Source organism: Eucalyptus grandis, chromosome 4, assembly GCF_016545825.1.
Source record: "Eucalyptus grandis isolate ANBG69807.140 chromosome 4, ASM1654582v1, whole genome shotgun sequence".
Lineage (NCBI taxonomy): Eukaryota > Viridiplantae > Streptophyta > Magnoliopsida > Myrtales > Myrtaceae > Eucalyptus > Eucalyptus grandis.
In genome coordinates, this window is record NC_052615.1 from 36,359,279 (window position 1) to 36,376,512 (window position 17,234).

The 17,234-nt window shown below is 38.3% G+C and overlaps 1 protein-coding gene across 1 annotated transcript; it reads right to left on the reverse strand.

Moving 5' to 3' along the window:
- Nucleotides 1-4,366: 4,366 nt before the first annotated feature.
- On the reverse strand, nucleotides 4,367-9,395 carry LOC104431495 (cytochrome P450 704C1-like). The gene is made up of 6 exons (XM_039310938.1): nucleotides 9,069-9,395; nucleotides 6,260-6,475; nucleotides 5,887-6,177; nucleotides 5,495-5,815; nucleotides 4,881-5,084; nucleotides 4,367-4,555 (listed from the first exon to the last, which is right to left on the reverse strand). Exons 1-6 carry the CDS (start codon nucleotides 9,393-9,395, stop codon nucleotides 4,367-4,369), a joined length of 1,548 nt encoding a protein of 515 aa, XP_039166872.1.
- Nucleotides 9,396-17,234: the final 7,839 nt, after the last annotated feature.

Below are 17,234 nucleotides of genomic sequence, written 5' to 3' on the forward strand. Positions count from 1 at the left end.
ATATTTTCATAATTTTTTGAATTTTATTATTTCATTTTCTTTAATTTTTTTATGAAGTGCCGATAAAGGTTCAGCGTTGTGTGCGGGTTGCCCTTGCTAGGCACAGGCAAGGCCACCTTGCCCAGATTTGGCAAGGGCGACCCTCAGACAAGCGGGACATCCCTTGCTCGTGGCTAGCGAGGGCAACCTCGCCCAACCCTCTTCAACCATCGCTAATACCTAGCCATCACTTGAGACAAGCCACCAACAAAAAAGTAATAAAAAAATAGAAAATAGAAAAAGAGAAAAAAAATGCAAAAAACTTTTAAGAAGTTACCCATGTCAACTCGGATACATTTACGACCAAAAAAAAAAAAAAGACTCGGATACATTGAATAGGACAATTGGAGGCGCTGACTGGATTGTCGTAAAAATTGACTGGATAGACTCAATTAATAATATATGAAAATATTTATGATTTAATAGGCACAATTAAAAGACTTAAGATTGAATTGACATGAGTGTATTAGATATATCACTGTTTGTAAGTATAATTTTTCCTTTGACAAGACGAGTGACACTTCTTCATGGGTATAGCTAGTCTCCACCTAAATCTCATTTTATTGCAGGAGGCAAGATGTTACCACTATCTAAATACCAAGTGCCTGATGCCCTCTAAGAACGGTTTTTTTTTTTTTTTTTTTTGGTAAATGTAAGATATATATTGACTTTAAACCAAAAAGCTATACAAAAGACTCGGCATCAAAAACTTGCACTCTGGATGACAGACAAGTCAAATTGAGTGGAAGGTTGCCAAGAAAAGAAAGGAGGGAAAGACTAAACATTGGCAACCCTGAAAACTAAGACAAAGGAAGGACTTGACACCCAAAAATGATGCACGAGAAAAAGCAGCGGCAGCACCAACAACCCAAATTACAGGGAAATATCGGACAACACAAGAGAGAATGGAACGGTCAATTCTCCAGCTGTGTTGAATCCTTCTATTTCTTGAAGTGTCTGCAATGTTACTGAAAGTCAAGGCTTTGTCCTTGATGACTTTGACGAGGTGATTCTTCAAGGCCGAAAGAAACAAAGCTTGTTTCCGAAAAAGAATACTGTTCCACGTTTCCTAGATCACATGGCATAGGGCTCCAAAAGAGAAGTGAGCAATGCATTGATAGAATTCATTGCCTGAGAGAAACTTCAAGGCCCATTGGAGATTGTCGGTCCAAGTCTTGTTTCTGCCAAGGGAGGTTGCATCTAGCCGCCCAAAAGGACGCAAGGCTGGCAGTAATGCGACAACCAAAAATTGAATGATCAATAGAATCTGGCCTAGAATTGCAAAAGGCACACAAGATGTCTTCAATCCTCCCATAGGAAAGTAAAAGAACCTAGGTAGGAAGCCGGTTCTTAACAATGAGCCACAGGTTGAATTGATATCGCGGAGTGAGCGAGTTGCTCCAAATAAACGAGAACCAAGGAACTAAGGTTCTCTTAGGCTGAATGGTTTCCCACGCAGATGCTATTAAGAAGGTTCCTAAGGTACTCTCGATCCAATGGAAATGGTCCAGGTTTTGCGAAAGGACGGGGAGAGGAAACTAACACGACTCCAAAATGGCCTTGATCTCTTGGCCTGTTGCTGAGAACAGGTCCACAACTGAAGCCATCCTGGGTAGACCCGATTGGTAGATGCGAGTGTTTGAGAAAAACAAATTAAGGGGGCCTCTAGGATGCCAATGATCGAACCAAAGGGACATAGAGTGGCCATCTCCAATACTCCATTGAAAGGAGTGACAAAAGTCTCTCCTAAGATGGAGTATCTTCTTCCAAGTCTTTAAGAACGGTTTGATCGCCACTATTCAAAAAAAAGTTACACTAGTTGTGACATATGGTCACTTGCCGTAATTAGCTTATACTTGTGACGACTAGGCCCCCACCTATCGACAATCATCCTTGGTGACAAAATGGAATCACTCACTTATAATAGGTTCACACGCTTAGATTTTACTAAAAAGGTAAGGAGCTTTGTCGAATTCCTCAAGACTAGATCGTGCATCGATCAATAATGCCAAAGTTCTTGCTTGAGATGTAACAAAAAACCTTAAGGAGATTTTACTATTCCATTCTTAAGGCCCAGAAATAACGAAGAATGGAGCTATAAGGACGGAAGCTGTTGCATGTAGCAAGCACTATCTAGGATTAGAGCTGTAGATGATGAGCCACAAAAACGACGAATAAGTAGATCTCCCAAATGCCAATCACATGCCTAGTCAATCACATTCGAATTCAAGACTAAAAGTCTCATCACCTGAACCTAAATGAAAAATAAAGGAACAACTTGATTGTAAAGATGCAAGGGTCGCCGGACCCCATTGAAAAAAAGAGATTATAAAAAATTGTGAAATTTGTCGATGTTATTACCAATTGTGCCATGAAAGATGGCTGTTATTCACGTCGGCGATTTTTGACTACATTGATAAATCATTAAAAGGTGTAGGACTCATGGATAAGAAAACGTGTTTCGAGGAGGTCTACATTGGAGTCAAGCTTCCGAGAGAAGCCATCTTGGAATAGCATATGCTTCTTATATTATGCCTGTGGGCGGAAATAGAAATGGACAAAGCCAAGTACTCGTGGTGATTTGGGGGCCAAATGGCGTCCGGCGCCGCCGGCCACCAATTCATTACTTGATTACTTAACACTTTCCTGGCTTCTTTGGGGGATGAAATGACTATGGTGGTGATGCTCCCTAGCTCTAGGGTCATTATGGATCCATATGTTTTGGAGAGTTCAGGGAGGGCATTATGGTGATGTTCACCAAGCTCGATGACGGTTCCGATGACCGGAAGAGAACGATATCAGGAGGGAGGCAACGAAGATTATCACTCTTGAAGATGAATGGCTTCATGCGGTGGAAGAGGAATTGAATGCATTTCAACATAACAATAAGCAAAAGAATCTTTCTGAGGCAATTCATCCAAATTCGCTTTGACCAGAAAGGACTTGGAATCTTTACCAGCACAACATATAAAAGGACACACAGTAAAACGTTTGTCATTGGTACTTGAAGTTGAAAACTCTCTTCGCTTCCCAGGGTCCATCCAAGAAAAAGACGAGACAAAAACAAGACAATGAGATTGAAGCTTCTTGCAAGACAATGAGATTGAAGCTTCTTGCCCTTTTCAGGTATGTTTGACATTTGGCCATAGGACATGTATTCTTCTGTTTTTATCCAATGAAGAGTGAAATTCGGTGAAGGCATTGAAGGCTGGAATTATTGCCCTTTTCAGGCATACTTGCCATTTGGCCAAGGCGACAAAGTGTTACTTTTACCCAGATAATATGGAGTCTTGGCATCTTCAGCTTGACTTTCCTTTCTATGCACGCAAACCGCCTCGCCGCACATACAGATGGAGGGCATGGCCTCCAAGGTTATAAGACACCAATGTCCCAACACGAGATCTGTCGCATCTAGTTTAAGCGCTTGATCACTCAGTCAACACTCGGACGTCAGGGGACAGCATTTCGCTTTAACCAAACCATTCGGTTGGAGTAATTGCACTTTTCGGGAATTTTTGACATTTGGATTAGTGGTGCAAGTGGCCCTTTGATCCACTCAAAAGGAGTTAAATGAACCTTTTGGCATGTTTTTCATTTGGTTTAGAAGGCAAGCATCTGCTTTTTTAAACAATTGTAGCTTCTCTGCATTATTTGTTGTTCTTGGTCATTTCATATTCCTGTTTGTATTGTGGTAGCTCAACTTGCCAAGGAAAGTCACTTGTTTCACCTGGAAATATCAGGGGAGTTGTCCTCTGCGACACACTATCCGAAAGTGCAGTGTTTTCCCACTGAGTTACTGACGAATATACCAATCGATTCTTCCGCAAAGGGCTTATGCCTTCCCTTTTAACATCGAAGTCAGTATTCACCTGTGACTATGAGACAATAATGAAGTGAAAGACCCAGAAAATGGACAGAGACTACACAACTGATCGGTTGATCTCCATTTATACAGCTCAAACTGAATTTGTCACAAGCAACTGCATATGCATTAAAACTTCTTAAACCACCAAATTCAGGATGTCTTCAAGCAAGCATATACTGATAAGCATCCTAGGGATTCTTCAAACTTAAGCTGAAAATATTTAGATCGATAGATGGAAGGTATGTAACATTTTCGGCAATTACTCGAATCAGATAGTAGGTATGGAGAACATTTTGTCTGAGGGAATATATTGCTTTTATGGGCAAGCATTGTCACTGAGAAAGAAGACTGCAGAATTGTAGAGGTACAGAAGGCCTGCATGATCTGATGACGATTTTTCATTTTTGTTTTGGGCTCTTCTGCCACTTTATTAACATATGCAGCGTAAACAGATTGGCGAACTTAACTCTCGTATCTGCAGGTGACGGAAACATGGAGACCTCCATCGATGTGAAGAGTGATCATCGTTCTGTAGTTGACAGGTTTCTTTTCATCGGCTAATTTGAACGTAAAGCATCTCAGCAGCACAGCGGAAAATATCTTCATCTGCCAATACGCGAATTCTTTACCGAGACAAATCCTCGGTCCAGCCTGCAAAGCAAAAATAGACGAAAAGATAAACAAAATTTTAAGGGGGGAAAAAAGAACAACTGGGCTGCTACTTGTATAGGTTGATATAAAAATATTGTGTTTCCTCGATCTTAGAGAACTTGAATGTAGGTATTAATATTGGAATGAAGACCGTATATGGAGAAGAAATGAACGAGATGATGCACGTAATCTTGTTCCCATTCAGATTACTTGACTCTGGCACTCCACCAGGTTACCAACATAAAGGTCAAACTGAAGGTGCATGCAGCGAATGAAGGTCCGGCCCAGGTCAATGCCAATGAATTTAAGTGCACTCTTTTCTGACCTGAAAGGCTGTAAACTTGAAAGGGCTTTCGGGCTGGAATACTCCATTCGAATCTAGCCATCTCTCTGGACGAAAATCTTCCGCATCATCGCCCCATATGAATTTCATCCTGCCCATCGCATATGGCTGAAAGGATACCGAATCTCCTTTCCTTACACTGAACCCATCTGGGAAAACATCATCAGAGAAGCAGATTTTCGGGTCCTGATTGAGCAACAATTTCAAAATTTATTGGAAAATCCAACAGCTAGGTCTAAATTGAAAAGCGAATTGATAGCAACCATAACAGAGTAAAAGAATAGGATCACAAGAGCTTAAGAAAAACTCTAACTGATCATCTTTGTTATCATTTTCTATGTGAAAAAAGAAGGCGTTTGAATGCATTTTGTGCAAGCTAAGATGAGGGAAGGGTTGAGGCTTGAGCATGGGTCTACTTCCCGAAGAGAAGTGGTCTTTACCCAGGGGGCCTACCCTTAAAAGTTCAAAGCTAACGTGACTAACCAGTGAGAGTCAAATAACTCAATAATGCAAACTTATATATCTTTTACGAATAAATTTAGGATCACAAGCTTTCCATGGACTGTGGATGAAGAAAAAATCGAGATACTCCTCACCAATGGAAGTGCAGGATAGAGCCGGAGAGTTTCTGTTATCGTTGCATGGAGGTAGTGCATCTTTTCTAGAGACTCTTCACCCATACTCGCAGCAAAACTGGAAAAATCTGAAATCTCGTTGACATTGCCCATTTGTTTTACTTCTTGTGCAACCTTTTCTTGTATCGCTGGATATTTGCAGAGCATGTAAATGAACCAGGAAAGCGTGGCTGCAGTTGTGTCTTTGCCAGCAATGACGAAGTTGAGTGTTATATCCCGCAAGTATGTCTGGTCAGTCTCTGTCATTTGGAGAAACCTAGACAATATGTCTTCTTTCTTCATCTGCAAGGTCCATGCAACATTCCGTCATGATATTTCCATTAAGAAGTGGAGCTGGAGGATTGTTAACTTACAGAAGGATCGTCTGTCGAATTGTGCATTTGCTCAATCTTCCTCCTAATGAGCTTATACACGAAATTGTCAATTATCCTGATGTTTTTCTTCAGCGATACTTCTGATCCAATATTCAGAAATTTCTTAATCTTCCAGGAGATGTCAACATATCGCCATAGGGTGATTGCACTTGCATCATCAAAAGCACGACTGAATTCAGCGCCGTCTTCATTTGTTCCACACATGCTATTTAGTTCGACTCCAAATGCAACTTTAAATATGGAATCCAGAGTTGACTTCATAAATAAATCCTGCATAAAACATCTGGTTATATATATGATGAAGAAACTACAGCAAGATTAGCTGAGTCATATCTGATAATGCAAAATTTACCTGTATGTCTACAATTTGGTTAGTACTTGCTGCTTCAGACAATATGTTTGCTAATTTAGCAGCATTTCTTCGGAAGACCACACTGCTGAAGTCTCTCAACACTTTTGTGGAGAACTCGTAGCTTGACACTTTCCTCTGTTGGCGCCACTTGTCGCCATCGACTGAGAAAATTCCATCCCCTAATAGATCCTTTAGAAGGCTGTAGTTGTACCGTCCCTGCGCAAAGGTTTTTACTTTTAAGTCATACCATGCAATCCTCAAACTTGGGCTTCTGCACTAAAATCTCCATGAAAACTAGCTGTTTTTCATCCAACTCTCTCACAGCTCCTTTTTTTTTTTTTTTTTTTGGTCGGTACTCTCACAGCTCCTTTAATATCCAGAAATGATATCCAGGAATGCTTTACCTTGTTATGACAATTCCAGATTTAAAAGCATAACTATTAAGTAGATTTCTTGCGTGAATGAAATCAACAAAATCTTAAAACCCCATTAACCAGTGTAATCTCCTACTCTTTTAAACTAGTAAATTGAACACTAATTGACTGTCTAGCTCTTGCCTAGCTAATGTCACTAGTATTAGTTAGGGCTGTCAAATGGGTGGGTCGGGTCGGTTCGAGTTTGGGTTAGGTTGATAATAGTCTAACCTATATCGACCCATTTAAACCGTTTTAACTTGTTTCAACCATTTTTCATACGATGTAAATTTGATGACTCATATTCAACTCGATCCGACCCATACCTAACCCAACTCGTATTACTGAAATACATTAATATTCAACTCAATATAGGTCAATCCACTCTCGCTCATTTAATTCACTTTAAGCTCTTCACCTATATGTTATTTAAATAAAACCTTCACATCAAATTTAAAAAGTAAATTAAACAATAAAAAATTAATAAATAAAACAAAAAAGCGAAAAACCTTTAATTAAATTTAAGAAAGCTTATTTCTAATCATATTTTAAAAAATAATATTTCCAAAACACTTTCATATAATAAAAATAATATATATTTTAAATATTTTTAAAAAGGGAAAATTTTAATTATTTTTCTCTTCTTCTTTTATTTTTCTTCTTCTTTAGCCGGTTGCCAACCGTGACAAAGGTGAGCTTGAGGTTTGCCGGATCGGTAAGATCGAGTTTGCTCGACATTGACAAGCTCGAGTCTCGTTAGATTAGTGAGGCTCAAGCCTCACCAGTTGTTTGGTGACCTTGAGGTCGCTTGATGCCAGTGAGCTCGAGCCTCTCCTGGCCGGTCACTAGCCATCGCTGTGCCAGCCATTGGCTAAAGAAGGAGGAGGAAGGGAAAAAAATAGAATAAAGAAAATGAAATATAAAAAATAATTGTAATTTCAATTTTTAGAAAAAAATACAAAGTTAAAGAGGGAAAGAGAGAGTGTGAGACTTGCGTTGAAAATGGATCTTAAGTCCAACGCATTTAAGACCCATTTATCTTAAATTTTCAAATTTTAAACCCATTTAATTAGTCTATTCAAAATATAAGTAACTTATATATGACCTATTTATGGTTTAAGACCCATTTTGACACATCTAGAATTATCTAACAAACAGCCACCACAACTAGCTGCCTACCCAGCATGCCACGATAATTTGTGGTGACAACATTTCACCAAGGCCACTGGCTCTAAAGGGAACCAGCCCACCCACCCCATTAAAAGGAGTGCTGGACACTTGAAGTGCCAAAACTTAGCAGGAAGGGACATTTAAGTGTAAAAATTAAGAAAGTGACACTTAACTGTCAAAATCATAATAAAATGGATCACTTAAGTATCAATCAGGCCAAAATTCGGCCAAAATGTTGACGTGGCGATTTTCCAGCGAGGTAAGTGCAAAATGACATTGTTTTGCATGTTGACGTGGCTAAATAAAAGCAAAAACGACGTATTTTTATTTTTCACGTGGTATATAATTAATATAAAAATTAATTTAATTTAATTATAAAAATAAATAATTATTATTTAAAATTTATTAAAAAGTACCTCCTCCCCCTTTTTAAAATTTTAAATAATAATTATTTATTTTTATAATTAAATTAAATTATTTTTATATTAAAATTCAAATCTGCTAAAAATGATGTCATTTTTGTTTTGTTGAGTCAACACTCCAGCGAGCCACGTAAATGAAAAAAATAATAAAAAATTGTCACGTGGAATTTTCGGTAGGGTTCGTTGGAGATGTCACTTAAGTGTCCCACTTTTAGAAAAAAAGTGGCACTCAAGTGTCACTTTTCTAACTTTTGACACTTAAGTGTTAATTCGTGCTAAGTTTTGGTACTTGGGTTGTACTTTTTTCCCATTAAAAGAAATAAATCGCCCACGTTGCCCTGCAAAAAATAAGACCACCAGCATCGCAAAGGGATAACCAATCACTAGCCCATCAACACCAAATGGCAAGAATCTTATGGTAAACATGTTTGAGACATTGCCAAATATTTCAAGTGCATGCCCCTTCGTATTTCAAAAATGATATTATAGAATTATGAAATATTAAATTACGTTTTATAATCTAACAGTTCAGAACACTTGACAATCGTTCCACGGAATTTTATATGATATCTGAACATAAGGTCATAAGTTCAAGGTATACATATTCATTGACATGGGCACGTTGACTATAGTCACCCAGTTGTTTGGATCAATAAATCATATAATCAATCTTTCAACTGAGCGAACTTTCTTCCCCCAAGGGAAAAGTAGCCCCATTACGTCTTCTCCCGTAGGCAGTAATAAACAACAAACTAATCATGGCCACTTTATAATATCCATCAACAACCCTGCACCCCAATGTACCTTGCCGTAATTCTCAAAGTTGGTCTTGAGCATGTACTCCACGTTGGCCGGGTCGCAGGTGTAGACCTCGCTCCTAAAAGGGCGGAGCAACCTGTAGGTCCTGTGCTTGCCCGCGAGGTCAGTCATGTAGTCGTGCATGCGGCCGAAGTTCAGGAGGTTGTTCAAGACTGTCCCAGCGACGGGGTGGTACTTCTTGGCGGTCGCCACTGCCACCGTCTTGCTGCGGTGATGCTTCCATGTCTTGGCGAAGAGATGGGCCAAAGCTAGAGCCAAGACCAGGGCTGAAGCTGTGAAGAAGGTTGGATCGGAGATGAAACCCGGGGCCATGTTTAGAGCGGGCAGCGGAGGGGGAAGTGGTCGTTGTCAGTGGGATTCGTGGTTTCTTAAAGGCGGGTTTCTTGTTCTGTTTGAGGAGGGAGTACGGGAAGCCAAGTTGCGAGATAAGAAGTCATTATGACGGAAAGGACCAAGTAGAATGTCTGAGGCATAGAGCTGGCAAAGTGGGTTATAAACTCATATTATAACCCATTTTTAGTTAAATGGGTTATATAAGAGTTAAGTAAAAGTTGAATATGAGTCAGAAATAGATCAAATGAAAGTTAAATATGAGTCAGAAATGGGTCAAGTGAAAGTTAAATATGGGTTAAAAATGGATCTGAGAAAATAAAACACATAAAAGAGGGTATAAATGGGTTGTTAGGAAAGAAAAGGAAACTCACTTTAAAGTTTAAACCCATGGCCTTTTATAACTTTATAAAAATGTTTTTTTTTATATAAAAGATCAAAATTATAATTATTTTTCATATTTCAATTTTTTTCTTTTCATTTTTCTTTCCTTTTCTCCTTAGCCGCCGGTGACCACCGGCTGCGACAAGCCGGGCGAGGCTCGAGCTTGCTGGCAGGTCGTTGACGAAGAGCCTCGCCGGCATTGGGTGGGGCCTCGGCCTCGCCCGGATTGGTGAGATCGAGCCTCGCTTGATGCCGGCGAGCTCGAGTCTCGCTAGATCCGATGAGGCTTGGCCTTGCCAACGATTGGCGAGGCTTGAGCCTCGTCGAATCAGGCGAGACTTGAGCTCGCCAGCATGGGTGGGGCCTTGGCCCGCTAGATCAACGAGATCGAGCCTCGCCCAATGCCGGCAAGCTTGATCTCGCTGTAGCCGGTCGCCGGTCGTCATCATGGCCGAGCCAGGAGAAGAAGAAGAAGAAAAAATAAAAAATAATTATTAAAAATTAAAAATAATATTTTTTCCCTCTTTTTTTTTTTTGAAATGATGGATACTAGGTGCTGTGCATATTAACCCGTGCAATGCTGTAGCTAACGCACTTTTGTGAAACACTTTAGTAGTACTCCTGAGTCGAAACTCACTCAGCATACCCTTTAAAGGATTATGTGGTACGATTGGATCGAATAAGCCCTTATGGAATAAATATTCAGTCGCTGGGAATATGGCTTCTCAAACAGTCAAAAGGTAGGTTTTGGTTGGAGGAGTACAAAATGGGAATAAAAATCATATTTAAAAAATTAAAATTTTGATTTTTTTAAAAATATTTTTAAAATAATTATAAAAATTTTCCATTAAATTTGTATTGCATAAAAATTGTTAAAAAATTTGTATTGCATTAAAAATGTTTTAACAATAATGAGCTTTTTAGGTTTAGTTAATTTTTTTCATGTTACGGTTTTTAGTTATTCAATGATATGTTCACTTAAAATAAGAGAAGCATGTGCATAGTCTAATTTTTTTTTATAAATATTTCAATTTATAGGTTTTTTTAACTTTATTTTATTTTATTTACTATTTTTAATTTAATTTGAAGTTTTAATCCAATTAGCATATGGTAGAAGTGAGTTTTCCTAGAATCTTAATAGATTTTAGCAATATGTGTCAGATATGGGTCGGGTCGGGTATGGGTCACTAGATTTACACTACAAGAATATATGTCAAAATTGGTTAAATGGGTCAAATATGGGTCGACCCATTTTCGACCCGATCCACTCATTTGCCTTCCCTACCAACACATGACATGAGAAGCACCCAATCTTCTGTCTGCTTGAAAAGTGTAATAACTCCAACAAAAAATTTGGTGAGAGTGAAATGCTTTGTCCCCTAACCTCCAACTATCGACCAAGTGATCAAATGCTGGAATCGGATGTGATAGATGTCGTGTTCGAATCTCGGTGTCTCACACTCAGGTAACCCTGGAGGCGGTGCCTTCTGTTCTATATGTGCGGCGAGGCGATTTGTATGTATACGAAGGAAAGTCGAACCTAAAATTCCGAGACTCCATATTAATTGGGTAAAAATAGTACTTAGTACCCTTGGCCAAATGGCATATGTGCCAGGAAAGTGCAAGAATTTCAGCCTTCTATGCCTCCACCAAATTCCCTCTTCAATGAATAAAACAGAAGAATGCACGTCCAGGGGGGAATCCAGTAGATGCTACGAATGCAGTGGTAAAAGCCAATTTTGCAAGAGGTTGCGTGCAAGCCAGGAAAAAATGGAATTCGCCTGGTTCAACAAATTGAGTACCAAACAAGCATTGCGCTTCAAGAAGATCCAATCCATACGCCACACACTCTCATCTACATGGATGATATTCTTGGCCATGCATCTCGAAGATGGAAAGTTCAAGCCATGAGAAGACATTGCAGAGGAACTTTCGAAATTTCCTAATCAATATCTTCCTCAAACGCAAATTATCTACCTTTGCAGAAGATGCTACCCTAAGTAGCACCGACACGCAACACGACATGACACGTTGACGCGTCATTTCTTAAAAATAAAAAATTCCGACACGTTGGGACACGTTGTATATTGAATGAATATTTTTATTTAATTAATTTGATTCAAATTCATAAATAAATAATTAATTAAAAAAGAGACTACATTGAATTTACACTAATAATATTAATAAATCAATTCATTGAAAATTCAAAAAACATATTCATAGTTAATGTGTATCTATGTTTGGAAACAAGTTTTTAACTTTAACAAAAGTTATTGACGAAATTAATGATTAATAAGAAATTAGAATCAATTTATTAAATAAATCCATGATCTTCTACAAATGACCAAAATTGATCATTATTCAAAATTCAGTATTTTTATTTTTCAAAATTATTTTTTAATCTCATTTATTTATTTTAACGTTTAAGAAAAAAAGTCCCCACACCCTCAACTCCTTTCTTTCCCTCATCCGTTTCCCTCCACCCCAAATTTATTACACTTTTATTTTCCTCCCCCACCACCTGACAGTGATAGATAGGCTGTTACTTCCCCTCCCCCAAAATTAAAAGTCACGCCATCAAATCCCTTTTATTATTATTATTATTATTATTTTTAAGTTTTCTTATAAAAAAACCTAGTCATCCCTCCTTTTCCTCCTCCTCCTCACCTCTCGCCGCACGACCCCCTTCCTCTCCTCTTCCTCTTGATCCTTCTCCTCCTCCTCGCTGCATGACTGCCTTCCTCTCCTCTTCTGTCTCTCGTCATCTCTCGCCGTCACGAGCTCGTCGTTGCTCGCAGCCTCGTCTCTACTCCATCACCCTCGCCTCCACCCTCCATCTTCTGGACACACATGTCAAAACATGTTTGATCATGTGTCGGAAAATCCGACACGCAATGACCATATGTCCGATCGTGTCCAAGCGTGTCAACGTGTCCGACATGCTCCGACACGTGTTGGACATGACATGGAAGCATGGGCAACGTGTTCGTGCTTCATAGTTGCCATCTAAGTAGCACCGACACGCAATACAACGCGTCGACACATTATTTCTCAAAAATAGAGAATTTTCACACGTTGTGACACGTTATATATTAAATGAATATTTTTATTAAATTAATTTGATTCAAATTCATAAATAAATAATTAATTAAAAAAGAGCCTACAATGAATTTACACTAATAATATTAATAAATCAATTCATTGAAAATCCGAAAAATATATTCATAGTCAATGTGTATCTATGTTTGGAAACATGTTTTTAATTTTAACAAAACTTATTGATGAAACTAATGATTAATAAGAAATTAAAATCAATTTATATAAATAAATCCATGATCTTCTACAAATGACCAAAATTGATCATTATTCAAAATTCAGTATTTTTATTTTTCAAAATTATTTTTTAATCTCATTTATTTATTTTTCCATTTAAAGAAAAAGTCCCCACACCCCCAACTCATTTCTTTCCCTCATTTGTTACCCTCCTCCCCCAAATTTATTACCCTTTTATTTCCCTCCCCCACCACATGACAGTGACAGATAGGCAGTTACTTCCCCTCCTCCCAAAATTAAAAGTCAAGCCAGCCATCAGATCCCTTTTTGTTTTTTTTTTTTTGTTTTTAAATTTTCTTATCAAAAACCCTAACCAGCCCTCCTTTACCTCCTCCTCCTCCTCCTCCTCGCCGCTTGCTGCACGACCGCCTTCCTCTCCTCTTCCGTCTCTCATCGTCTCGTCATCGCTCGTAGCCTCGTTTCTGCTCCCTCACCCTCGCCTCCACCCTCCATCTTCTGGACACACATGTCAAAACGTATTTGATCATGTGTCGAAAAATCTGACACGTGTTGACTGCGTGTCCGACTGTGTCCAAGCGTGTCAACGTGTCCGATACGCTCCGACACGTGACGGACATGACACGGAAGCATGGGCAATGTGTTCGTGCTTCATAGCTGCTATCTAAGTAGCACCGATACGGAACACAACGTGTCGACACATCATTTCTCAAAAATAGAGAATTTCGACGTGTTGGGACATGTTATATATTAAATGAATATTTTTATTTTTAATTAATTTGATTCAAATTCATAAATAAATAAATAATTAAAAAAGAGCCTACAATAAATTTACACTAATAATATTGATAAATCAATTCATTGAAAATTTGAAAAATATATTCATAGTTAATGTGTATTTATGTTTGGAAACATGTTTTTAACTTTAACAAAAGTTATTGATGAAACTAATGATTAATAAGAAATTAAAATCAATTTATTTAAATAAACCCATGATCTTCTACAAATGACCAAAATTGATCATTATTCAAAATTATTTTTTAACCTCATTTATTTATTTTTCTGTTTAAGGAAAAAGTCCCCACACCCCCAACTCCTTTCTTTCCCTCATCTGTTTCCCTCCTCCCCCAAATTTATTACACTTTTATTTACCTCCGCCATCACATGACAGTGATAGATAGGCCGTTACTTCCCCTCCCCCAAAATTAAAAGTCACGCCAACAGATCCTTTTTTTTTTTTTTTTTTTATTATTATCAAAAATCCTAGCCAGCCCTCCTTTTCCTCCTCCTCCTCCTCCTCCTCCTCACCGCTTGCTGCACGACTGCCTTCCTCTCCTCTTCCGTCTCTCGTCGTCTCGCGTCGTCACGAGCTCGTCATCGCTCATAGCCTCATCTCTGCTCCCTCACCCTCGCCTCCACCCTCCATCTTCTGGACACGCATATCAAAACGTGTTTGATCATGTGTCGAAAAATCCGACACGTGTTGACCGCGTGTCTGACTATGTCCAAGCGTGTCAACGTGTCCGATACGCTCCGACACGTGATGGACATGACATGGAGGCATGGGCAATGTGTCCGTGCTTCATAGCTACTATCTAAGTAGCACCGACACGCAACACAACGCGTCGACACATCATTTCTCAAAAATAGAGAATTTCGACATGCTGAGACACGTTATATATTAAATGAATATTTTTATTTTTAATTAATTTGATTCAAATTCATAAATAAATAATTAATTAAAAAAGAGCCTACAATGAGTTTACACTAATAATATTAATAAATCAATTCATTGAAAATCCGAAAAATATATTCATAATTAATGTGTATCTATGTTTGGAAACATGTTTTTAACTTTAACAAAAGTTATTTATGAAACTAATGATTAATAAGAAATTAAAATCAATTTATTTAAATAAATCCATGATCTTCTACAAATGACCAAAATTGATCATTATTCAAAATTCAGTATTTTTATTTTTCAAAATTATTTTTTAATCTCATTAATTTAATTTTCCGTTTAAGGAAAAAGTCCCCACACCCCCAGCTCCTTTCTTTCCCTTGTCTGTTTCCCTCCTCCTCCAAATTTATTACACTTTTATTTCCCTCCCCCACCACATGACAGTGACAGATAGGCCGTTACTTCCCCTCCCCCAAAATTAAAGGTCATGCCATCAGATCCCCTTTTTATTATTTTTGAGTTTTCTTATCAAAAACCCTAGCTAGCCCTCCTTTTCCTTCTCCTCCTCCTCCTTGCCGCTCACCGCATGACCCCCTTCCTCTCCTCATCATCTCTTGCTGTCGCAAGCTCGTCGTCACTCGCAGCCTCGTCTCTGCTCCCTCACCCTCGCCTCCACCCTCCATCTTCTGGACACGCATGTCAAAACATGTTTGATCATGTATCGGAAAATCCGACACGCGTTGACCGCGTGTCCGATCGTGTCCAAGCGTGTCAACATATCCGACACGCTCTAACTAATGTCGGACATGACACGGAAGCACATGCAATGTGTCCGTGCTTCATAGCTGCAATCTAAGTAGCATCGATATGCAACAAAACGCGTCGACACGTCATTTCTCAAAAATAGAAAATTTCGATATGTCGGGACACGTTATATATTAAATGAATATTTTTATTTTAATTAATTTGATTCAAATTCATAAATAAATAATTAATTAAAGAGAGCCTACAATGAATTTACACTAATAATATTAATAAATCAATTCATTGAAAATTCGAAAAATATATTCATAGTTAATATGTATTTATGTTTGGAAACATGTTTTTAACTTTAACAAAAGTTATTGATGAAATAATGATCAATAAGAAATTAAAATCAATTTATTTAAATAAATCCATGATCTTCTGCAAATGACCAAAATTGATCATTATTCAAAATTCAGTATTTTTATTTTTCAAAATTATTTTTAATCTCATTTATTTATTTTTCCGTTTAAGGAAAAAGTCCCCACACCCCCAACTCCTTTCTTTCCCTCGTCCATTTCCCTCCTCTCCCAAATTTATTACACTTTTATTTCCCTCTTCCACCACATGACAGTGACAGATAGGTAGTTACTTCCCCTCCCCCCAAAATTAAAAGTCAAGCCAGCCATCAGTCCCCTTTTCTTTTTCTTTTTTTTAGTTTTTTTTTTATCAAAAACCCTAGCCAGCCCTCCTTTTCCTCCTCCTCCTCCTCGCCGCTCGCCACACGACCGCCTTCCTCTCCTCTTTCGTCTCTCATTGTCTCTCGCCGTCGTGAGCTCATCGTCGCTCGCAGCCTTGTCTCTGCTCCCTCACACTCGCCTACACCCTCATCTTCCGAACACGCATGTCAAAACGTGTTTGATCATGTGTCGGAAAATCCAACACGCGTTGACCGCGTGTCCGATCATGTCCAAGTGTGTCAACGTGTCCGACACGCTCCGACACGTGTCGGACATGACACGGAAGCACGGGCAATGTGTCCATGCTTCATAGCTGCTATCTAAGTAACACCGACATGCAACACAACGCGTCGACACGTCATTTCTAAAAAATAGAGAATTTCGACACGTTGTGACACGTTATATATTAATTGAATATTTTTATTTTTAACTAATTTGATTCAAATTCATAAATAAATAATTAATTAAAAGAGAGCTACAATGAATTTACACTAATAATATTAATAAATCAATTCATTGAAAATTCGAAAAATATATTCATAGTTAATGTGTATCTATATTTGGAAACATGTTTTTAACTTTAACAAAAGTTATTGATGAAACTAATGATTAATAAGAAATTAAAATTTATTTATTTAAATAAATCCATGATCTTCTACAAATGACCAAAATTGATCATTATTCAAAGTTCAGTATTTTTCATTTTTCAAAATTATTTTTTAATCTCATTTATTTATTTTTCCGTTTAAGGAAAAAGTCCCCACACCCCCAACTCCTTTCTTACCCTCGTCCGTTTCCCTCCTCCCCCAAATTTATTACACTTTTATTTCCCTCCCCCACCACATGACAGTGACAGATAGGCCGTTACTTCCCTTCCCCCAAAATTAAAAGTCACACCATCATATCCCCTTCTCTTTTTTTTTGAGTTTTCTTATATAAAACCCTAGCCAACGCTCCTTTTCCTCCTCCTCGCCGCTTGCC

Excerpts from the sequence above, each read along its gene's own strand:
- LOC104431495 (XM_039310938.1), bottom strand. The coding sequence starts at position 9,395 with ATGGCCCCGGGTTTCATCTCCGATCCAACCTTCTTCACAGCTTCAGCC. Across the intron at positions 5,816-5,886 it reads ATTCGACAGACGATCCTTCT|ATGAAGAAAGAAGACATATT; the intron begins GTAAGTTAACAA and ends TGGACCTTGCAG. Across the intron at positions 5,085-5,494 it reads TCTATCCTGCACTTCCATTG|GACCCGAAAATCTGCTTCTC; the intron begins GTGAGGAGTATC and ends TTGCTCAATCAG.